General features: G+C 44.2%; 1 protein-coding gene across 2 annotated transcripts in view; it reads left to right on the forward strand.

The window, feature by feature from the left end:
* Window positions 1-24,403, forward strand: part of arhgap10 (Rho GTPase activating protein 10) — a 203,980-nt gene that overhangs the window by 166,186 nt on the left and 13,391 nt on the right. For both annotated transcript variants that reach the window (XM_039750226.1, XM_039750227.1), the window contains exons 15-19: window positions 2,051-2,138; window positions 6,948-7,006; window positions 13,108-13,213; window positions 15,780-15,939; window positions 16,988-17,129. In XM_039750226.1, the coding sequence (XP_039606160.1) occupies window positions 2,051-2,138; window positions 6,948-7,006; window positions 13,108-13,213; window positions 15,780-15,939; window positions 16,988-17,129 (555 nt within the window). The remainder of the gene's footprint in view (window positions 1-2,050; window positions 2,139-6,947; window positions 7,007-13,107; window positions 13,214-15,779; window positions 15,940-16,987; window positions 17,130-24,403) is intronic.

Here is a 24,403-nt window from a genome sequence, read left to right on the forward strand (position 1 = left end):
CGACTCCACTCTTATAGCTGACATTACAGACGTCCCATCTCTGCCTCCTGTTTTTGGCCTGTTTGTTAAACACGGTATTTATGTGAGCCACCCTGACCAGTCAGGCAGGACTACCATCAGCCCGTTACTCCCCTCCCAGAGAAGGCTCGACTAAATGCTCCATGCGGTTGTCTGCTCTGGTTCAAGCCACATAGGAAATGTGGCTCACTACAAGGGAATCTTTTTTTGTGATTTATGAAGAAGGAATGTCTTTAAAAAAAGATGCCCAGTGTCTGGTGGAGAATGTTGTGGTGGGCCATACTTGGGTAAATCCCAAAAAAAAAAATGATTAGAGGCTTAAGGCTGGATGCCTCCATTTCTTCTCCTGGCCAGTGCCTTGCGTAGCTAAAGCAACCTTTACAAATCTTCTTCATGGTTCTGTATACACAAGGCAATCTTTATATCAAATACCATATCTTCTGTGCCAGGAGAGACTGCGCCAGTATGAAATAACAACACCAAGAGTCTGTTAGTGCAGTCTGTCCTGTCTTATTAAGGACTGGAAGGGACAGACTTGTTGCAGGCTTTTCTTGTGAAGCTCAGCACAGCCCGGGCACTTAACAGTCACTCATTGCACACATTTGTAGGCAGACCTATGTTGCTGCTTATCCATGCAATTCTCTAATCAGCCAATCATGTGGCAACAGCACGATGCATAAAATCCTGCAAGTACGGGTCAGGTGCTTCAGTTTGTCCATAAAGTCCTCCTGTCCACCACACTACTTGGTCGCTTACTCCAGGTGTCTGTGATTCTCTGTGTAAAGAAAAACTTCTGAATGTTTGTGTGAAATTTCCTCTTCACAAGTTTCTAGCTGTGTCCCTGTGTTCTTGATGAACTCATTTTAATGTCACCGTCTCGATCCACTGGACTAATTCCCTTCATAATGTTAAACACTTCAGTCAGGTCTCCTCTTCATCTCCTTTTCTTTAAACTGTAAAGGCTCAGCTCTTTTAATCTTTCCTCATAACTCATCCCCTGTAGCCCTGAATCAGACTAGTTGCTCTTCTCTGGACCTTCTCCAGTGCTGTTATGTCTTTTTGTAGACCAAAACTGCACCCAGTACTCCAGATGAGGCCTCACCAGTGTGTTATAAAGGTTGAGCAGAACCTCCTGTGACTTGTACTCCACACATCAAGGCGCTATATAACCTGACATTCTGTTAGCCTTCTTAATGGCTTGTCTGGCAGTTGACAGTGATGAGTCCACTACGACTCCTAACTTCTTCTCATAAGGTGGACTCTCGATTTTCAGACCTTCCATTGTGTTTTCAAACCTCACATTTTTACTTCCTATGTGTAATACTTTACATTTTATTACATTACATTTTCTTCTGCTTAGACTTTATAGGCTCAGCTCTTTTTATCTTTCCTAATAGCTCATCCCCTGTAGCCCTGAATCAACCCTGTTGCTCTTCTCTGGACCTTCTCCAGTGCTGTTATGTCTTTTTGGAGACCAAAACTGATCGCAGGACTCCAGATGAGGCCTCACCAGTGTGTTATAAAGCTCGCCAGTCCTGTCTGCTAAACACCTCAAGTTGAGTTCTGAAGGCCCCCTAAAGTCCTCCTGTCCACCACACCGCTTGGTCTCTTACCCCACGTGTCTGTGATTCTCTGGGTAAAGAAAAACTTCCTAATGTTTGTGTGAAATTTCCCCCTCGCAAGTTCCGAGCGGTGCCCCCGTGTTCTTGATGAACTCATTTTAAAGTTACTGTCTCACTTCATCATTTTAAACACTTCAATCACGTCTCCTCTTAATCTTCTTTTGCTTAAAAACTTACACGGAAGGCGCTATAAACCCATAAATTGAACCATCTTGGATTTTTCAAATATATTGTGATGCACTTGATGTGAAAGGAACTACAGTATAGAACACCTGACATTATATTGAAAGTTTTTTTTTTTTTTTCCCATATCGCTCAGTTATACTCGCATTCAGAAAAAATTAAAGTCAGTCATTGTTTGGCACTTCAAGTACATAACTGACAGCAAAATGCTTACAATTGTCTTACAGATGAGAAGAGCTACACAGAGGTGGATCTTTCAGCCTCAGAAGATTGGGAAATTAAGACCGTGACCAGCGCTCTGAAGCAGTACTTGCGGTAAGTCGTCTACAATCCCATCAACTCAAACCAAAATGTTAAGCCGGAACATTCTCTTTCTGTGGGCAGGCACTGGTCAATGTGAACTTCCAGTCTCTCTCTGTTCAGTAGGGGGGGAAATAAGTATTTGATCCCCTGCTGAATTTGTAAGTTTGCTCACTTACAAAGAAATGAGCCGTCTCTAATCGTTATGGTAGTTTCATTTTAATGGAGAGCGAGACTTAATATCAACCAGAAAAAACACATTACATCAAAGTTAGAAATTGATTTGCATGTCATTGACAGAAATCAGGATTTGATCTTCAGCAACTCAGCCAGAATTCTGGCTCCCACGGACTGGTTATAATTTATCAATCAATTAGTCAATTCCAGATACTCCTGATCTCAACTCGTGATGTGTATGAAGCCCACCTGTCCACAGAATCGATTCTTTCCATTCCAACCTCCCCACCACCATGAACAACACCAAAAGAGCTGTCAAAGAACCAGAACAAGACTGAAATGGGCTACAAGACCATCAGCAAGAAACTTGGTGAGAAGGTGGCGACTGTTGGTGCCATTATTGGGAAATGGAAGAAACATAAAATGACCATCAGTCACCCTCGGACTTGAGCTCCATGCGAGATCTCGCCTCATTGGCTGAGCAGATAAACAGCCCTAAAGTGTAATGTGCCCACCTCTGTGCTCGACTGTGGGGTCCTACTCAGCATTCTCTTCCTGCAAACATGGCAGGTGGAGTTGATGCCAAAGAGCTCGTAATTTTGGTTTCATTTGACCACCGTATTTTCTCGCAAGCCTTCTCTGAATCGATTAGATGTTCACCTATAAACTTGAGACGGGCCTGTACAGAACATGTGCCTCCTTGAGCAGGGGGACCTTCCGGGCGCTGCAAGATATCAATCCATGATTGAGTAGTGGGTTACCAGTTGTGTTCTTGGCAACTGTAGTGGTCCCAACTGCTTTCAGGTCATTAACAAGCTCCTCCCTTGTAGTTTTGATTGATTGATAGATAGATAGATAGAAGGAAAGAAATGAAAGGCGCTATATAATAGATAGATAGATAGATATGAAAGGCACTACATGATAGATAGATAGATAGAATTCCCAAGGGGAAATTCCCATACTCCAGCAGCAGCATACTGATATAAAAAACAATATTACATTAAAGAGTGATAACAATGCAGGTATAACAGACAATAACTTTGTATAATGTTAACGTTTACCCCCCCGGGTGGAATTGAAGAGTCGCATAGTGTGGGGTCTCTTCAGTCTGTCAGTGGAGCAGGATGGTGACAGATGGTGCTCCTCTTTCTGGAGATGATCCTGTTCAGTGGATTCTCCATGATTGACAAGAGTCTGCTCAGCACCCGTCGCTCTTTCACGGATGTCAAACTGTCCAGCTCTGTGCCTACAATAGAGCCTGCCTTCCTCACCAGTTTGTCCAGGTGTGAGGCGTCCCTCTTCTTTATGCTGCCTCCCCAGCACACCACCGCGTAGAAGAGGACGCTCGCCACATCCGTCTGATAGAACATCTGCAGCATCTTATTGCAGATGTTGAAGGACGCCAGCCTTCTAATGAAGTATAGTCGGCTCTGTCCTCTCTTGCACAGAACATCAGTATTGGCAGTCCAGTCCAATTTATCATCCAGCTGCACTCCCAGATATTTATAGGTCTGCACCCTCTGCACAGTCACCTCTGATGATCACGGGGTCCATGAGGGGCCTGGGCCTCCTAAAATCCACCACCAGCTCCTTGGTTTTGCTGGTGTTCAGTTGTAGGTCACCAATTAACAAAGTTCTTGATTAGGTTCCTATACTCCTCCTCCTGCCCACTCCTGATGCAGCCCACCATAGCAGTGCCGTCAGTGAACTTTTGCTCGTGGCAGGACTCCAAGTCGTATTGGAAATCCGATGTATGTTGGCTGAACAGGACTGGAGAAAGTCCATTCTCCTGCGGCGCTCCTGTGTTGCTGACCACAATGTCAGACCTGCAGTTCCCGAGACGCACATACTGAGGTCTGTCTGTAAGATAGTCCATGATCCATGCCACCAGGTGTGAGTCTACTCCCATCTCTGTCAGCTTGTCTCTAAGGAGCAGAGGTTGGATGGTGTTGAAGGCGCTAGAGAAGTCCAAAAACATAATTCTTACAGCACCACTGCCTCTGTGCAAGTGGGAGAGGGATCGGTGTAGCATGTAGATGATGGCATCTTCCGCTCCCACCTTCTCCTGGTATGCGAACTGCAGAGGGTCGAGGGCATGGCGGACCTGTGGCCTCAGGTGGTGAAGCAGCAGCCGCTTCATGTTCTTCATCACATGTGACGTCAGAGCGACAGATGGAAGTCATTCAGCTCACTACGACGTGATACATTTGGGACTGGGGTGATGCAAGATGTTTTCCAAAGCCTCAGGACTCTCCCCTGTTTCTGGCTCAGGTTGAAGATGCGCTGTAGAGGACTCCCCAGCTCCAACGCACAGGCTTTCAGCAGTCGTGGCGATACTCCATCTGGACCCGCTGCTTTGCTGGCACAAAGTCTTCTCAGCTCTCTGCTCACCTGCGCTGCTGTAATTGTGGGTTGGGATGTCTCTCTTATGCTGGTATCAGCAGAAGGATAGGTGGAGGGTGCAGTACTCTGAGGTGAGCGTGGGTTAGGGTGGTCAAACCTATTTAAGAAGTTGTTCATTTGGTTTGCTCTATCCACGTCTCTCTCGATGGTGGCACCCCACTTCAAGCTGCAGCTAGTGATGATCTTCATCCCATCCCACACTTCCTTCATGCTGTTATTCTGCAACTTCCGCTCCAGCTTTCTCCTGTACTGCTCCTTCACCGCCCTGAGCTGGACTCTGAGTTCATTCTGCACGCGCTTGAGCTCATGCTGATCACCGCCTTTAAAAGCCCTTTTCTTCTGGTTCAAAAGGCCCTTGATGTCACTTGTAATCCATGGCTTGTTGTTAGCATAGCAGCATACTGTTCTGACTGGAACTACAATGTCCATACAGAAGTTGATGTGGTCAGTTGTGCAGTCAACAGCCTCTTCAATGTTCTCACTATGTGACCCCTACAGTATATTCCAGTCTGTTGTTCCAGTCTCTCAGAGCCTGCTCTGCCTCAGGGGACCACTTCCTGAATGAGCGTGTGGTTGTAGGTAGCGCCGTCACTCTTGGTTTGTAGTGAGGCTGAAACAGAACCAGGTTATGATCTGCTTTCTCAAGCACAGACAGCGGGGTGGCGCTGTATGCGTCTTTAGCGTTTGCATACAGTAAGTCGATAGTCCTATTTCCCCGGGTGTTACAATCCACAGACTGGGAGAAGGCAGGTAATGTTTTGTCCAGCGTCACTTGGTTAAAGTCTCCGGCTTATTAGCACAAGCGCCTCAGGGTGCTGCGTTTGTAATTTAGCAACTGTGGAATGGATGATGTCACCCGCTATCTCCACATCTGCCCGAGGAGGGATGTAATTAACCTTTCTTATGATCATCCTCGCCCTATAAAGCGAGACCTTGCATGGAGCTCAAGACATCCTGCGAGAGCAACTTCTCCCAACCATCCAAAATCAGTTTGGTGACCAGCAATGAACAATCCAGCATGATGGAGCACCGGGCCCATAAGGCAAAAGTGACAACTAAGTGGACCAGGGAACAAAACATCAACATTTGGGGTCCATGGCCAGGGAACTCTCTTATAAGAACTTGTGGTTAATCCTCAAGAGGTGGGTGGGCAAACAAAAACCCACCAATTCTGACAAACTCCAAGCATTGATTATCAAGAATGGACTGCCATCAGTCAGGATTGGGCCCAGAAGTTGATTGCCAGCATGCCAGGGTGAATTGCAGAGGTCTTGAATAAGAAAGAAGGGCCAACACTGCAAATATGGACTCTTTGCATAAACTTCATGTCATTGTCAAGAAAAACCTTTGAAACATCTGAAATGCTTGTAATTCTACTTCAGTAGACCACAGAAACATCTGACACAAAGATCTAAAAACACTGACGCAGCAAACTTTGTGAAAACCAACGCTTGGGTTGTTCTCAATACCTTTAGCCACGACTGTAGAAATGACAACACTTTTCTACACAGTCCGCCCGTTTTGAGGTGTGGACGCCAGGGGCCACTCCAGCTTTCCGTACACCCAAACACAAATGGGTGTGGACACAAGTTCAAAAGGTGCAAAGGAGTCTTTTATTGTGGGAAACGCTCTCCAGCAAGCATTTCCCACCACCACAGCCTCAACTACAATTAAGCCCAATAAGAACACTTTTTGTCTTCCTTCTTCCTCCATGGATGGGTGGAAGGTGGTGTCACACATGTGCGACTGGGAGGCAGTCAAGGGGGTTAGCAGAGCAAAAGGAGGGTGACCAGAGAGGGGTTGACTGAAATGTATGCAGATATCCTTAACATGAAAGTCTGCCATGTGCACTTCAATCACGATGTCTGAAGTGTTTGCTTTGTGATTTTAAACTGTTTAGCAGAAGGGGAAATTTAAAGGAAGAAATGTGACATTATGGAGGGCGTGCTGTAAGTGTCTGTCTGATTGATGATTTGATCCTGCTTTGGAATATGGCTTATGATAGTGTTTGTTGTGAAGGAAATTGAAATAAAACAAAGCCTGGTTTATTTACTCGGGAGTGTGTGCCACAGTAGGCTGGCACTCCATCCAGTGCCACTTCCTGCCTTGGCATTCAAAGTGGTTTCGGTGAATCAGTTTTGATTTTACTTGATGCTATTGAAAACATCTCAAGCATTTTGTATAAGTTGTCATCAGACATGTGCCATCTGACTGATCCGATCCTCTCCATGTTGTTTTTTCCAGGAGCCTCCCTGAGCCACTGATGACGTACGGTTTATACAAAGAATTCATCGTCCCTGCCAGTAAGTCTAAGAGTCCAAAGTGTGGGGCTTATGTTTTAAAAAAATAAATGAAAGGGAGTGCAAAGTAAAAAAAAAAGAAACACACAATTTTGAAAACACTGAGACATCTTAGAGCAGGGGTCGCTAATTCCGGTCCTGGAGGACACCGTGGCTGCAGGTTTTCATCCATCCATCCATCCATTATCCAACCCGCTATATCCTAACTACAGGGTCAAGGGGGGGATCTGCTGGAGCCAATCTCAGCCAACACAGGGTGCAAGTCAGGAATCAAACCCCAGACAGGGCAGACACACACACAGCAAGCACACACTAGGGACAATTTAGAGTCACCAGTGCACCAAACCTGCATGTCTTTGGACTGTGGTTTTCATTCTTATCCTTTTTAATTGAGTGCCCTGTTTGTCTTGCTAATTAACTTCTTGTGAATTCATCCATCCATCCATTATCCAACCTGCCATATCCTAACTACAGGGTCACGGGAGTCTGCTAGAGCCAATCCCAGCCAACACAGGGCGCAAGGCAGGAATCAAACCCCGGGCAGGGCACCAGCCCACCGTAGGACACACACACACACACACACTATGGACAATTTAGAGTCGCCAGTGCACCAAACCTGCATGTCTTTGGACTGTGGGAGGAAACCCACGCAGACACGGGGAGAATGTGCAAACTCCACACAGGGAGGACCCGTCTTGTGAATTCATTTTAATTGAATTACTTTTTTAAGATTTGTTCTCCTGAATTTCTTCATGGTTCCTCTGACTTGCTTCATTTCTTTCCTTAAATGGCAACCAAAGAGAAATGAACTGTGAAGTAAATGAGCCAACAGAAGACCACCTAAGTCAGGGCCTCAAAATCCAACCACTTTCACTCCAACCATCTGCTTAATGAGGTGCCAATTCCTGTCGTTAATTAAACCCGTTCTTTAATTTCATGGCTTGTTGCTGCTCTCGTGGTCTGAAATTGTTGATTCTCTCTTTTCTAAGAGTACTGTTAAAATGTTTTGGGGGTCCTGAGCAAATCGATCGACATTCCTGAGACCTTCACCTTTCTTTATTTTCAGATATTGTATGATCCACACCAGTTGTTTTGGCTCATTTTGTATCTCATTATTGTTTGGCAGCTAATTAAGGAAAAAGAAACAATTAAGGGGTCTGAGTCTTCAAGAGCAAATCAATTAAAATTAGTTCAAAAAAAGTTAATTAGCAGCAAAATCAGGTCACTCATTCAGAAAAGGGTTAGAACGAAAACCTGCAGCCATGGTGGTCCTCCAGGGCTGGACTTGGCGACCCCTGCCTTAGAGCACCTTGCGACTTTCTATCAGCACCTCCTGTGTGTCACCCACCTGAAGCTTAGCACAGTCGGGCCCTGCCGGTACATGGATGGGAGACCAACCAGGAAAAGCTTGGCTTGCTGAGGGTGAGGCCATCATGGGGCACTTTACCCCGTGGTCTGTGTGTGGATCTCCGTGCTGTAAACATGGCACTGGCCTTCAGATGAGACGTAATACCGACGTCCTCACTCCCTGTGGTCATTAATTAATCCCAGACGCAGCAAAGCGGCCCCACAACATAAGCGAGCCTCCTCCATGTTTCATAGCAGGTCTGGTGGTCTTCTCTTTGAAGGCTTTATTCACTGTACTTTCTATCAGGATTTCCACAAGAACTTTCTCTGCTTACAAATAAAAACTTGAATGCTTCTCCTCACAGGCAGCAGCATCCAGTCTTGTGAGTGTCTACTGTCATCTCTCTTTAATTGTCTTTCAGAAATATTACCGTGAAATGCATCACGGCGTCCGTGGCTGAAATACTACTTCTTCTTTCGACTGCTCTTGTTAGGGGTTGTCACAGCAGATCATCTTCCATATCTTTCTATCCTCGTCATCTTGTTCTGTCACCCCCAACATGTCCTCCCTCACCACATTCATAAACCTACTCTTAGGCCTTCCCCTTCTCCTCTTACTTGACAGCTCTATCCCTATCACCCTTCTCTCATTATACTCAGCATCTCTCCTCTGCACAGGTCCAAACCAGCGCCATGTCGCCTCTCTGACTTTTGCCTCCCAACCGTCCCACCTGAGCTGACCCTCTAATGTCCTCATTTCTAATCCTGTCCAATGCAAATCTTCACATCTTTAACTCTGCCACCTCCAGCTCTGTCTCTTGTGCCACCGTTACCAACCCATATAACATAGCTGGTCTAACTACCGTCCTGTAGACCTTCCCTTTCACTCTTGCTGATACCCGTCTGTCACAAATCACTCCTGACACTCTTCTCCACCCACTCCACCCTGCCTGCACTCTCTTCTTCACTTCTCTTCCGCAATCCCCATTACTCTGTACTGTTGATCCCAAGTATTTAAACTCATCCACCTTCGCCATCTCTACTCCCTCCATCCTCACTATTCTTCTGACCTCCCTCTCATTCACACATATGTATTCTGTCCTGGTGGTCCTGCTATTGCTCTTGTCTCATATCTCCACCTCTCTAGGGTCTCCTCGACCTGCTCCCTACTCTCGGCACAGATCACAATGTCATCAGCAGACATCACAGTCCACAGACTCCTGTCTAATCTCGTCTGTCAACCTGTCCATCACCATTGCAAATTAGAAAGGTGTCAGAGCTGATCCCTGATGTAATCTCTCCTCCTTCACTCCAACTGCAGGCCTCACCACGGTCACACTCCCCTCGTCCATATCCTGTACAACTCTTACATACTTCTCTGCCACTGGAATACTTTTACTGTAGGTGGCTAATTTAGTTAATTCAGGTACACTATTCAGTGTCCCATATAGCTTTGGGAACACACAACGTTCAAATCACATAAATCATATCCTAAATCTCCGAACGTATTGTGAATGTTAAGCGACGCATACCCGCACTGCGTAAAGTTATTCGTTACTTTAAAAAGTAATCGGACTAACGCACGTTGCCCCTGAGATTGAGCTGCTGACTTCAGCACTGTATGTTCAGCTCATCGACATTTAATGGTTTCTGGATCATTTCAACCATCCATCCATTATCCAACCTGCTATATCCTAACTACAGGGTCACTGGGGTCTGCTGGAGCCAATCCCAGCCAACACGGGGCGCAAGGCAGGAAACAAACCCCAGGCAGGGTGCCAGCCCACCACAGGGTGCGCACACAAACACACACCCACATACCAAGCACACCCTTGGGACAATTTAGAATCACCAATGCAACCTAACCTGCATGTCTTTGGACTGTGGAAGGAAACCCACGCAGACACGGGGAGAACATGCAAACTCCACACAGGGAGAACCCGGGAAGCGAACCCAGGTCTCCTAACTGCGAGGCAGCAGCGCTACCCACTGCGCCACCGTGCCACCCTCATTTCAACCAGGATAATGTGATCACCCAAGCATTTGCCTCCAGGAATTTATCTTTGTGGGCATTTCCACCGTTTTCTACCCGTGACTGCCAGATGCATGTGTGCGAAGCAAAGACTGCTGGATAAGGACGTGCGCAGCTTAACAGAGTGCAACGGGCAAGCGCAGCCTATGAAACTGTAACCCAGCAGGCTAGGGTTAGGGTTAAAGGTTTACATGGACACGTAACTGGGTTACTCTCTGAGATATCTGTAAGACCCCAATAACCCAGAATCCTCTATCCGGAGTAAGGGTTGGCATGGTATTTCTGATACTTCACTTCTGTAAATAACCGAGTTATTTAAGCTGATGTACACGCACTCCCTGACTGAAAGCTCCTCAAACATGTCACCTATACCCCAGAGAAAACGGAAGAGATCTTAAGGTATGCCACCGTAAATGCCAAGCTGCACAGTTTAGTTCTCAATCAGGAACTGAGCCAGTATGTCAATGGTGTTCATGAAGACCCTGATCTCAGAAGAAGGGTTGGCATCGTATTTCTGATACTTCACTTCTGTGAATAACCGAGTTATTTAAGCTGATGTACACGCACTCCCTGACTGAAAGCCCCTCAAACATGTCACCTATACCCCAGAGAAAAGGGAAGGGATCTGAAGGTATGCAACCGTAAATGCCAAGCTGCACAGTTTAGTTCTCAATCAGGAACTGAGCCAGTGTGTCAAGGGGGGGGGTTAGGGGTTGGGTCGGACTCAGGAAGACCCTGATCTCAGAAGAAGATCTGCTGGGTATAGAAAGAGTCCTCTGAAAGAACGTGCAGTGGTCAGATAGAAGAATGAAAGGCTGTGTTTGTTTTGCCGCATGCCAGATGTCATGTATGGCACCAATTAAAGCAGACCTTTGAATGGGAGAACCTCACACTGACCATAAAGCGCAGTGGTGGGGTGGGCATTATGGTCTGGAGCTGCTTTGCTGCCTCAGGCCCTTGGAAGCTGACTGTCTGAGAGTTAACCAAGAATTCCACAATGGATCAGAGAATAATGTGACCACAGGTAAGAGGTCAAGAAGATGAAGGTGAACTGAGAATGGACCTCTCAGCAGGACGTCGATTCAAAACTTTCACGAGAGAATAGCTCAAGAAAAAACAAATGGGGAGTTTTGGAATGGGTGCCTCAAAATCCAGTTAAAAACTGTGGAAGGAAATCGAATCATAGACTCGAGTGGGAAATGTTTGTAGAGAAGTGGAAAAAAGGCTCCTCCTTGGCAATGGAGGGTACTGATAGACAATTTGATAGACACTTGCATTAAGTTATTTCAGCCAATCACCTTATCGTTTAGCTATTTCTGTTGACTTTTGTCACACATGTCTGTTTGAGGATCTCTTCAGAGTCTCATATGTGACATCCCGCCGGAGTGAGAAGGGGCGCTGTTACTAACATTCTCTTCTTTTGTTCCCCTGAAGGACTGAAGACCATCTAGGTAACCCCATTTAATGTCCAAAAAAAAAAGCATAGGAAAGGTGCTATATAAATAAAGTTGTTACTAAAATGTCCAGTCAAGCCTGGATTAAGACCCCCACAGTCCCCTAGGTGACACAGCTCATTAGAATAGAGTTGAACATACTCTGAATAATACACATGCTAGTGTAATGCTCTGCTGTACTTCCCACTCTGGTGGTCTTGTGGACTCGCTCATTTTATCAAGTGGTGGTGGTTGGCCCTTGGTCATCATGGTCTGTCTATGATATAGTGCCTTTTGTATCTATGTATCTATCTGTCTATCTATCTATTATATAGTGCCTTTCATATCTATCTATCTGTCTGTCTATCTATCTATTTATCTATTATATGGTGCCTTTCATATCTATTTATCTATCTATCAATCTATGATATAATACTTTTCATATCTATCTGTTATATAGTGCCTTTCGTATCTGTCTGTCTATCTATCTATCTTTTATATAGTGCCTATCATATCTATCTATCTATGATATAGTGCCTTTTGTATCTATCTATCAATCTATCTATCTGTCTATCTATTATAGATAGATAGATAGATACTTTATTAATCCATTATATAGTGCCTTTCGTATCTATCTATATCTGTCTGTCTATTTATCTTTTATATAGTGCCTTTCATATCTATTTATCTATCTATCTGTTATATAGCGACTTTCATATCTATCTATCTGTCTATCTATCTATTATATAGCGCCTTTCATATCTATTTATCATGTAGTGTCTTTCACATATATCTATTCTAGTGGCATAATATGAGAAGCCCGGCTGCCAGGAAGGTGACATCATTTGCAAACAGAGCAGGCCGCTGGGCGCAGAGGTGGTTGGCTCTGATATACCAACGACAAAGAGTCGGATTTCTTTCGTTGTTTATTTTGCCCAAGTGGGCTGTTAATTGAAGCTAAAAAGGTGTGATTTTTCTGTTGGACATCCTTATTAAATGGGTTGACCTGTTTGATGTCTCAACTATTCTCCGCATCCATGACTCAGCCACACTTTAATAATTGAATAATTGTAAAATGTTTTGTTTGTTTTATTATTTTTTTATTTAATTACGTAACTTTCATCTCTTAATAGATTTAAATTTAGGAGCAGATTTTCAAGATTTATTGCATGTAGTAATTTCCTGGGGAGGTGCACTTACTTTCTCACAGCGCTCTCTGTGTCCTCCCGTGATTGTCTTTTGTCGTGTCGCGTGAAGAAAAGCAACAACTTGTTTCTGTTTCAATACCACAGAATGCGGAACTCCTGAGTCCAGAGTGCACGCCATCCATTATTTGGTGCATAAACTTCCAGAAGAAAACCGGGAGATGCTGGATATGCTAATACGACACCTGGCCAAGTAAGGCTGCTCCTCCTCCTCGGGTGACGTCGACTTTGTGACGAGTCTCGGGGTCGGCTGTATTTTCCTTGGCTCATCTGTGATGTCATGTCTGAGAAGTTCTCATTTTTGGTTGTCTACCACTTATACTCCATTTACAGTCAATTCTTTTTATCCATGGGGTTGCGTTACTGATAAAACTCATGGATACGGAAACCACAGATACTGAAGCATTGCTCCTATGGGTAAAATGAGGTTAGGTTCCAGTGGGATGACTGCTAATGAGGAGCACCGTCGGTGGGAGACAGGGTTAGGCCTATGAGCTCTCGTCCTTCGAGGTTTGTTAATGATCCTTCCAGAGGTCCACCTACGGAAACCTCATGACTTTTACTTTCTTTTTAGTTCAGTTTGATTGTCTTCATGGTGCTCCATCAGAGGCTGTGAGCGACCACAGCAGGGCTGATCTGAGGACCTCACTATACCATCCAATTGGTAGTAGTGACAGAGTCCCTCAATATCGTCCCCATCTGCCTCGCACCTGACTTCCCAGTCTGTCATTTGAATGCCGTCAGAGCCATTTTGGCCTCCAGGCTCCACTTCCTCACTGTTCTGGTAGTAACAGGATGCCATCTAGTAACAGGCTTGTAGCTGGGAATAAAATGAATCAGTTTGTGGTCAGATTACCCTAATGGAGCCAGTAGGTTACACTTATAAAGGCATCTTTACCATTTGAACACAGCGGGTCCAGCTTGTTATTTCCTTGAATGAAACCAGTCACAAACTGGTAGGAATTTGTCATCGTTCCTTCCAAAATCACATATTATAACTGCAGGGTTGGGGGGGGAGTCATCATTAAAGTGTTGGTGACAGTATGAATCATTTCCTTTTTCCCTTGTGGCCCTTTTTGTGGGGTTGGCACTCCAGCTACTTAAATCCGATACACCAGGCTCAAGTCCAGCACAGCACACAAGTGTTTTTATTTGTGGGAAACACTTTTTAATCGTTTCCCACAGCACTGACATCAATACAAGTGAGCACAGTGAAGCGCATGACACTTTGTCTTCTTGCCTCTCTGTCCTCCTCCTCTTCCTCCAGTGGCCTTGTCACCTTCCTCCCGACTCTGCCTCCTGGAGCAGTGGCAGCCGGCTCCTTTTACGTAATCCTCAAGAGTACTTCCGGTGTTCCATTGCATTGGTTCGGAAGCATTTCTGGGAAAGGTGGGAGCCTCCTGACGCAGGGCTCAGAAGTCCCTGCAGCATCCTCTGGAGGCAATGTCCCAGAACCCAACAGGGCTGAGCCACCAAACTCCCAATTCCCAACGTGCCCCGTGGGAATCCGTGGTACCATAGCAAACCAGGGGGCTGCCGCCTAGCGATTTGGGGGAGAAAATGCCCTGAGTATATGCGCTCTCTCGGTCCTTCCACTTCAGAGACTTTCCGGCTGGGCAAGGGCACTGACTGTCTGCCACACCCTGCAACGGTAACCATTTAAATGATAAACGATTTGTGGCTTGTTTTAAAGGATAGGTTTGGGCTTTTTCAAGTTGAAGTTATTTCTTGACACTTAATGGTGTATATTAGTTTGCCACATGAAATTATGCTGGTCAGGTCAGGTCAGGTCGGGGAGCATGCACTGGTACAGCACGTTGCCGCACCCACCACATGACAAAACAGCTCGGGATCCCAATTGGCAACCCACCAGGTAGACATGCGGTCCAGTCCTACCATCCTGAAATGACCATCTGTCTGCTGCAACCAGGTGTTATGTGGGCGTCCCCTTAGCCTGGTCCTCAACAATGAGCCGGATCACCCTCGGGTAATGTTGCCACATGGCCGTAGTGCCATAACTGACGCTCCCTCACAATGCAGGTCATGTGCCTCATTCGGGACTCCGTGAGCAACACAAAGTCAAACCAGTGGTACCCAAGGACTCTCTGAAGAGACACACATGAAGGAGTCCAGTCTTCATCTCAGGTCACTGGATGGCGTCCATGAATAAATCTTCAGGAAAGAGTTGTTTTTTTTTCCTCAAAAATATGTCTTTTTTATTTTTTAAGGCCACAGCTAATGTAAACATGTTGGTAATCAACAAACAATAATTAAATCCATCCCATCTGAGCCACTTTCACTTACAAGTTGCCTGTTATACAAACAAAGAGATTCTGTACTACATGAATTACGATTACTGTTTTAAATTCAGCCTGAGAAGGTCACATCAAGTTGTGTTTTTTGTATTTGGCATTTTTCCTGACCTCTGATCCTTAAACCGTTATGTTAAATTGAATTTTGGTGTAATTGAGAAGAGGTTTATGACATAATGCTGGTAAAGGCAGGGCTCTTATGTAGTATTAATGACAAACAACACTCCCAACTTAGTGTGGGTGACACAGTGGCGCAGTGGTTAGCACTGCTGTCTCTCAGTTCCAGAGTCCTGAGCTCAAACTGAGTGGAGTTTGTGTCTCTGTTGTGTTTCTGGGCACTTTGGTTTATTCTGGGGTGTGTAGCGATGTGAGCCACCACCATCACCAGCGTCTTCTTCATGGCATTTGTGTTCCCACTGATACGCATTCTCTTTTTTTTATGTGCAGAGTTTCAGAAAACTGCAAAGAGAATTTAATGACCGTTGCAAACTTAGGTGTCGTGTTTGGGCCGACCTTAATGAGATCTGAGGAAGAGACAGTGGCAGCAATCATGGACCTCAAGTTCCAGAACATTGTGGTAGAAATTCTAATAGAAAATTATGAGACGGTAGGTCTGTTTAGATGCTAGGAAAATGAGAAGAGTAAAATTATGAGCGTCTAAGAACCTTTAGGATTTGTTCAGATGGCAAAAGTGTTCAATGAGTGCAAGCTTCAACAAGCTTAATGTCAAATTTAAGTTTAGATTCATTTAAGCCCAAGTTTAAGTTCTCTTCGAGATCTATTTCTAGCTTAAGTTTCAGTTCAGTTTAATTTCAAGATCTAGTTTAAATTCAATGTAAGTTCAGGTTTAAATTCACTTAAAGATCTATTTCAGGCTTAAATTTCAATTCAATTTAATTTTAAGATCTAGTTTAAGTTCAATTTTAAGTTCACTTCATGATTTATTTCAAGTTTAAATTTCAATTCAGTTTAAATTTTAGATCTACAGTAGTTTACATTCATTTTAAGTTTAAGTTCACTTCAAGGTCTATTTCACACTTAAATTTCAATTCATTTTAATTTTAAGATCTTTTTCAAGTTTAAGTTTCAGCTCAGTTTATTTTTAAGATCTGGTTTAAGTTCAATTTAAGTTCATGTTTAAGTGTTCACTTCAAAATCTATTTCAAACTTAAGTTCACTTCAAGATGTATTTCAAGTTTAAGTTTCAATTCAGTTTGATTTTAAGATCTAGTTTAAGTTCAATTTTAAGTTCACTTCATGATTTATTTCAAGTTTAAATTTCAATTCAGTTTAAATTTTAGATCTACAGTAGTTTACATTCATTTTAAGTTAAAGTTCACTTCAAGATCTATTTCACGCTTAAATTTCAGTTCATTTTAATTTTAAGATCTTTTTCAAGTTTAAGTTTCAATTCAGTTTGATTTTAAGATCTAGTTTAATTCAATTCAAGTTTAAGTTTACTTCAAGAACTATTTCAAGCTTAATTTACGTATAAGCTTAAGTTCACTTCAAGATGTATTTCAAGCTTAAGTTTCAATTCAGTTTAATTTTAAGATCTAGTTCAAGTTCAGTTTAAATTTAAGTTCAATTTCAGATCTACTTTAACCTTAAGTTTTCCTTGGTTAACTGCTGATGACGGTGCTTCCTGGTTACAGATTTTCAAGACGGTTCCCAATAGCTCCTGCACAGCAGCCCTCTCCTCCTCACCTTCTGCTCCTCCCCGGCTCTCGAGGAGGCAGAGTCAGCGCCAGAACAGACCCTTGGCTGTGTATAACCCACAAATGGAGCTTCAACCAGGTAAGCTACAGCCCTGGTGTGGTCATTAAATGTATTTAGGGCAACAGAAAATGGGCAAGACTTGTAATGAGACCAAGAACAGGTCAAGGGGGTGCGCCGTGTAATCCACCAGCGTTCTGCATTAAGCAAATATGAAATACTGAATCAGAAAGATTAATCTGGGGCCGAGTAAAGCATTACTGAGGACCATTGCTACTTTGTGGTAGTCCAAGAGAATAACACGCTTACAAACATATCATTTTTGGGGTGCCAACCCGGCCTTCCCCCTTTACTTTAAATCTCAACACAAAGTAAACACACCAAGAAAGAAAGCAAAAATAGTCACCACATTAAGTAAGTGACTGCCATCAATCAGGCTGTCTAGTCTGCTTTCGTTAATTGACGCTCCCTCGCTCTGGTCGACTCATGAAGAAGTGACGCCTCCTTCTGGGCGGTCACCTTTTTATAGTCCAGGGACCAGAAGGGGTGGAGTCAGTTGCCCTCACTGGGTGATTTCTCAGCACTGTGGCAGAAACAAAAAAGATAAGACAGATAGCCGCAGCGCCCCCTCTCGGCTCAGGGTGGTATCACACACCTGGGAAGAACTTGCAGGGTGATCCTCAGATATGCATGCGTGGCAACAGTAAGAAGGCTTTTTGGATCTGGTATTGTCTGTTTTTTTTTTTTACTGGAACCAACATTAACTCTTTCAGGGCGGTTGTCGACTTTTGTCAAATTCATGGGTAGAGGACGGTAATTAGCTGTAAACTGTGACAAAACTTGCCGTTCTGTTTTAGTTCGGCTCTCCTTAAAGTTAGCTTTGTGGATTTGACCGAGATTTCCTACGCATGCATGAGTGGAGAAGAGCAAACGACTCCTCAAATGGCATCGACGTCTGGCAAAAGTCCAAAGCGAATGCGCAGAACAAAATGCTCTGCGGACGGCGTTTAGCGTATCGTTGTTGAGTCGGACTCTGAGTGGTCGGATTTTGATGTCAGTGATCTGAAGATTGAAAACCAAAGTGAGGGGCCAGCGCAGTGTAGCTAATGCACCTATGCCAACATTCATCTGGGAGGACTGCCTCTTACTATGACAAGAGGTACAAACCAGATTGCGTCACACTGCGACTGCTACTGCCGTGTGTATTCCTGATGGACGTCAAGCTGCCACCAGAGACACCAAACTGGGGCCAACAGCAGCCACGGTGTGCGGCAAAAGACCTTTTGTGAAACCATTGCTTTGTGTGCCTTACAGAAAACTGGAAAAAATATATCAGCCCTCAAAGAATTAAGGCTGTCATTGTAGAACACTCCTTCACCATCAAGCAATCGTCTTTAAAGTCAGCCTTTGACTTCATAAAAGTACTTGAAAAAGTTTTAGAACTTAACGAAAAATCCTTAAGTCATTAATGTGTACAAAATCTTCTGGGCCTGGAAGCAAAAATCTCTGTCGCCACTTAAACTCCAATGATAAGTTTAAAGCTTTACGCTTTTGACTTAGAGGAATACCGGACACTACAGCCAAGAAGGCACAGCAGCGTCTCCACTTCCTTCAGTGCCCAAAGATGGCAAGCCTACCCACCCCCTATTCTCACCACCTTCTACAGGGGCACCATTGAGAACGTTCTGACCCGCTGCATCACGGTCTGGTTTGAGAACTGCAATGTCTCTGACAGTGAGGTCCTACAGCGATAGCAAACACAGCAGAAAATATCATTGGGACCCTCTCTGTCCTCTGTTGAAGGTTATATCTACAAAGCCTACAGCATTGTGAAGGACCGCTCCCACCCCTCCCGTGGTCTGTTTGCCCCACTTCCATCTTGCAGAAGGTACTGTATGTAGCATCTGAAACAGTTGCACCAGGTTCTGCAACAGCTTCTACCGCTTGGCGCTCCGGACTTTGTACCCTGCGCTACCAGACCCACAGATTTGCCCCTTGTAGTTTATTTATATGCAGTATAAACTTGTTACTACTATTGTTTTTTTGTTATTAGTTATTGTTATTACAGTAATCCCTTGTGATTCAAGGGGGTTAGGGGCATAGGACCCCTGCAAATACAGAAACCCACAAATACGTTTTGGACACATGACTACTGTGTGTATAAAATGTATTGCACTAAATAAGAGACACAAGCTAGAAGGATTGCCGTGCAAGTGAATCACTCGTGAGGCGGGCTGCCGGGAAAAGGTGCCTGGCGTCCCCCCACACAAATTTTGTAGCTCCGCAGTTCTTTTGTGAACTGTAGCTTTTTACAAAATTCCTTTTAATAAATTAGTGTGTATATCTATGGTAGTAAACGACAAAGATGATTAATATCGACAGAGTCCGGTCTCGCATTCCTTCCATTCTTTCTCTTCTCTTTTTTGATCCGATCCCCTTTCGTGTTTGATCTCCGATCTTCCCTGTGTTAGCACATTAGAACAATCTAGATAAGAACAGGCCATTCAGGACAACAAAGCTCACCTTTCCGATCCCCTTAATTCTTCTAAAATAACATCGTCTAATGTAACCACAAGGGGGTGCCAAAGAGCCCAAACCACAGACCGAGTAATACAGCACACAATATTTGAATAAATTGAGGGGTTTTTATTCCTTCTATCGCACCTTTCCACAGACCTCCTCCAACAATCAGCCACAAATACAATTCCAATCACATTGAACCAACGTGTCCTCCTCCTTCCATTCTCTGATTGAGTGTTGCCCGCTGCCTCCCGACTTCCTTTTATGCCCGACCCGGGAAAGCTTCTCGGAGGCACTTTCAGGTCATAGTGAAAGTAGGGAGGTCTTCCCCTGTCAGCACCCGCTGTTGGATTGTAGGGTCCCCAAAAGGGCTGCATTTCTGGACTCCGTATCCCTAGCACCCCTGCAGGTATCCTGACTGTGTTCCCATGTGATGACCACTGCCACCTGATGTGTGGGGGATTGAACTGTGCCCGACTCCTCCTGGCTTCAGTGGGTCCATCTATTATTTTATACCTGCCGGGCACAGAGTTACTTATTTGTTCTGCCGGTCAATTCACCTGCATCATCATACTGGCCTCCCGTCCGGGTAATGCGTTTCTCCCCATCTCATCCTGGATGCCTGTGCTCCTCCTACACTTGTTTTGAAGGTCCCTAAAGTCCTACTGTCCACCACACTACTTGGTCGCTTATTCCTTGTGTTTGTGGTACTCTGTTTGATGAAAAACTTCCTAATGTTTGGATGAAATCTAGCCTTAAGAATTTCCAACTGTGTCCCCGATTGAGTGCCGGTGCCGTCCTCCAACTCCGCCGAGCACCTGACTGTCCTGCTCGCATCTGCATGTGAATGCGCGATCAGCCAAGCAACTTCAGAATGGCACATGCACTGGCACTGGCGGGATCAGAAAAACTTGCCCCCGATACTATTTCACCCCCCACATTTCGCTCCTCACCCTTTGCCACAGACATGTTTCCTACCTGGATCATTTAAACTTTTTTTTTTAATTACTTTTACTTGTATTTTATTGTTTTTTTTTTTATTTTGATTTTATTTTAAATATCGAAATAGTGTTCCATGAAACTAGAGCTTCGTCGGCACTGTTACTCAGTTTAATGCGTCCAAAAACACTACGGCTGTTACACACGGTGTGTTTGCTGTTTTTCCCACCTGATTATAAAATGACAAACAGAGTTCTGTTAATAAGCAATGTGTCGTAGACAGTGCGATATCAATATATACACCGCCATGCACCGCACTAGATAATATTATACAAATTTTAAATGACAGAGTTCCGTTAATAAGCAATGTGTCACAGACAGTGCAATATCAATATGTATACCTCCACGCCATGCATGGCGCCATATAATATTATAAAAATGTAAAATGGCAAAGAGACTTCCATCAATAAGCATTGCGTGCAGACAGTGCAATATCAATATACAGGGCACCACGGTGTATAATTTTATCAAAATTTACAATGGCAAACAGAGTTCTGTCAATAAGCAGTGCATCACAGACAGAGAGCAATGTCAATATATACGCTGCCACGCACCTCACGTATAATATTATAAAAATTTAAAATGACGAAGAGAGTTCTGTTAATAAGCAATGTGTCGCAGACAGTGCAATATCAATATATACACCGCCACGCCATGCATCTCACATATAATATTATAAAAATGTAAAATGGCAAACAGAATTCTGTTAATAAGCAGTGCATCCAGACAGTGCGATATCAATATATATGCCGCCACACACCACACCATATAATATTATAAAAATTTAAAATGACAAACAGAGTTCCGTCAATAAGCAATGTGTCGCAGACAGTGCAATATCAATATACAGGGCACCACAGTGAATAATTTTATCAAAATTTACAATGACAAACAGAGTTCCGTTAATAAGCAATGTGTCGCAGACAGAGCAATATCAATACACAGGCTGCCACACACTGCACTGTATAATATTATAAAAATTTAAAATGACAAAGAGAGTTCCGTCAATAAGCAGTGCATCGCAGAAAGTGCGATATCAATATACAGGCTGCCACGCACCTCGCGTATAATATAAAAATTTCAAATGACAAACATATGCAACATCCATATATACACCACCTTTATCAAAATTTACAATGACAGAGTTCTGTCAATAAGCAATGTGTCGCAGACAGTGCAATATCAATATATATGCCGCCACGCCATGCATCTCACATATAATATTATAAAAATGTAAAATGGCAAAGAGACTTCCGTCAATAAGCACTGAGTCGCAGAGAGTGCAATATCAATATATACGCCTCTATGCCACGCACCCCGCCGTATAATATTATAAAAATTAAAAATGGCAAAGAAACTTCCTTCAATAAGCAGTGCGTCGCAGAGAGTGCATTATCAATGTATACGCCACCACGCACCGCGCCGTATAATATTCTAAAAATTTTAAATGGTTCCATCAATAAGAGGCAAAAGAAAATTGGCAGATGATGACAACCACATTTACGTGTTTTCAAAGAGAACGGTGGGTGAACAACACTGAATCTGGGCTTTTGAAAAACGCTCCACCTGCATAGGGTGTGTTTCATTTTTTTTTTTTTTTGACAATTTTAACATGTGCTTTTATTAAACCAAAGTAAATTACAAGATATAAAAAATTAGGTGCATTATTTACACTTCTGTAACCTACTCATTATGTACAAAGGGTGAAATATGGAAGGCGAATTATTGGGGATGAAATGTGAGGGGCGACTTTTCTGTAAACCAGCACCCGCTCAAAGCCTGCACACTCCGGGAATCTTATTATTCAAATCGCGCTTCGCCACGGACCTCGTATCCCAAAATTGTGATGAATGAGCAGTCTGCCTCCGACTTTCCAAAGCACGTTCTTCACTTTGCTACGCTGCTCTGCTGGCGCGGACCAGGCATAGAGCCGTAAACACATGAGGTCACCACAGCAAAATGCAGTTCCAGTGCCCACGTCGTGGTGTGATGTGCGGCCAGAACAGATGCTTGGATGGTCGGGAGTGTAATCATCTTCTGGAGCGCGGCAAGCTGCTTTGCCATTCACTGCTGTGTTTACTTCCCTGCGTTAAATGACAGAGGAGACGGTTATTTCTGTTTTGGGTCGGCCTGCATGTTTAGAGTGGGTGGTGACACGTGATTTGTTTTTAACTTCTTCACTGGAGAGTATCCATTCTTTTCTTTTTTTTTTTTGTGTGTGTGGCCTGTGCTAAATGCTGCCCTGTTACCACCCCTCGGTAAATGGCATGCGGTTTGCCGCAGGGCCGCCGCCGATGCAGCTAAAGCGAGCGTTCTTTTAATTTCAGTCATGTGGAAGAGCAGCGTCTGGTATAATGAAGTCCTTACAAAATAAAGTGTGAGCCAAGCAGCCTCCTTGGTGTTTTAGCAAATGTCTGGCCTCCATCTTCCAAGCTTTGCTTGCTTGCTTGCTTTCTACATTTGGAGTAGAGGAAGTTCCTGGGAAGCCACTGGACGTTAACCCTTCTCAAAATTGAATTGGCTGGAAAGAATTAAAATATGGATCCTCCTACTTTCGGAATAGGGCTGTGGAAAGACAGCACCTGTGGTGGATAGCAGAAGGTTCAAGGAAGTGGTGCCACCCTTTTAAATGGCACACAGCTTACCCAAATGGAGTCCTGAATTAGCAAAAACACCCCAAGCCCTCATATGGATGGTTGGTTTTAGTCAGTCGGACTTCATGAAGGGCCGTTCCACTGAGATGCCTCTACTTGCCATTGTCGACATAGAGCTATGTAACCAAAGTGCTTTATTGGTGCCAACCCGACACAGACTGACACGGAGGCACGTATTAAATAACACAAAAAACTGTTTATTTTCTTCACCTGTGGGGCACGTCGTCCCCGTGAACCCCACAGGCCCAACGCAGACGATTTCTTTTGACGAGTGCGGCTGCCAGCCTTTGATGCCACGCTGTAGTGAAAATGACTGGCGGCTCACCTTGATCTCGTGGTCTCTGCTGCCACCTAGTGGATACAACTATCTAATACATTCAAGGTGATTTTTCTTGGCGGTTAGCCTTCAGTTCTTTTGTCGACACCCGCCTTGAAAGTGTTAAGCAACATTTGAAGACTTTCTTGTTCGGTTAGCTTCTGTCTCACTGATATTAGCTGTAAGGTTTTGTAATTAATTAAAATTTTGCTCTGCGCTCTTCACTTGTGATGATCTATCGTGTCCCCTTGTCCTGTCACATTTGTTCCCAAACTGCTTCCCAGGCTGATGTTTATTCGATTATGTTGAACTCTTTTGTAAGTCACTGTACATAAAACTGCTGAGCAAATAAACGGAATTGTAAACGGCACAGTGCTGATGTAAAGCTGACGTCACATTGCGCGACTTCTAGTCATGCGGTATGTCAGATTTGTTGATGATGTCATCGCCGGACCCTCTCAGTTTAAATGACTGAAAAATCGCTGCCCATGTCTTCTTTATTGCTCGAGTGCCAGTTTTCCAGCATTGTCCTATCCAAGTAGTGTTGTCGTCCTGCTTGTCCTTTTTCTGACAGCCAATAGCGTGAAGCCTGGTAGAGCTGGCACTGTACAAAGGGTGAGTTCAGGAGCAACCTCCACCCATTACTCCATTTTTGTGTGGAATGCAAAACACGAGACTTCAGACAGACCAGCCTGTCTTCTGTCTGTGAGGTTCAAGACGTGTTCCTTATTCTTCGTTACTACATTTCTATTTTACTTCGGGATGTGCATTCATTGGTAGTCAGCTCTCCTGGGCCCAAAGTTACCTGCAGCTGTGACTAAAGTAAAACAACTGTTTGATTTTATCAGCCCGAGTCGCAGAGTCGA

The sequence above is a fragment of the Polypterus senegalus genome, chromosome 4 (assembly GCF_016835505.1).
Source record: "Polypterus senegalus isolate Bchr_013 chromosome 4, ASM1683550v1, whole genome shotgun sequence".
NCBI classification, from domain to species: domain Eukaryota; kingdom Metazoa; phylum Chordata; class Cladistia; order Polypteriformes; family Polypteridae; genus Polypterus; species Polypterus senegalus.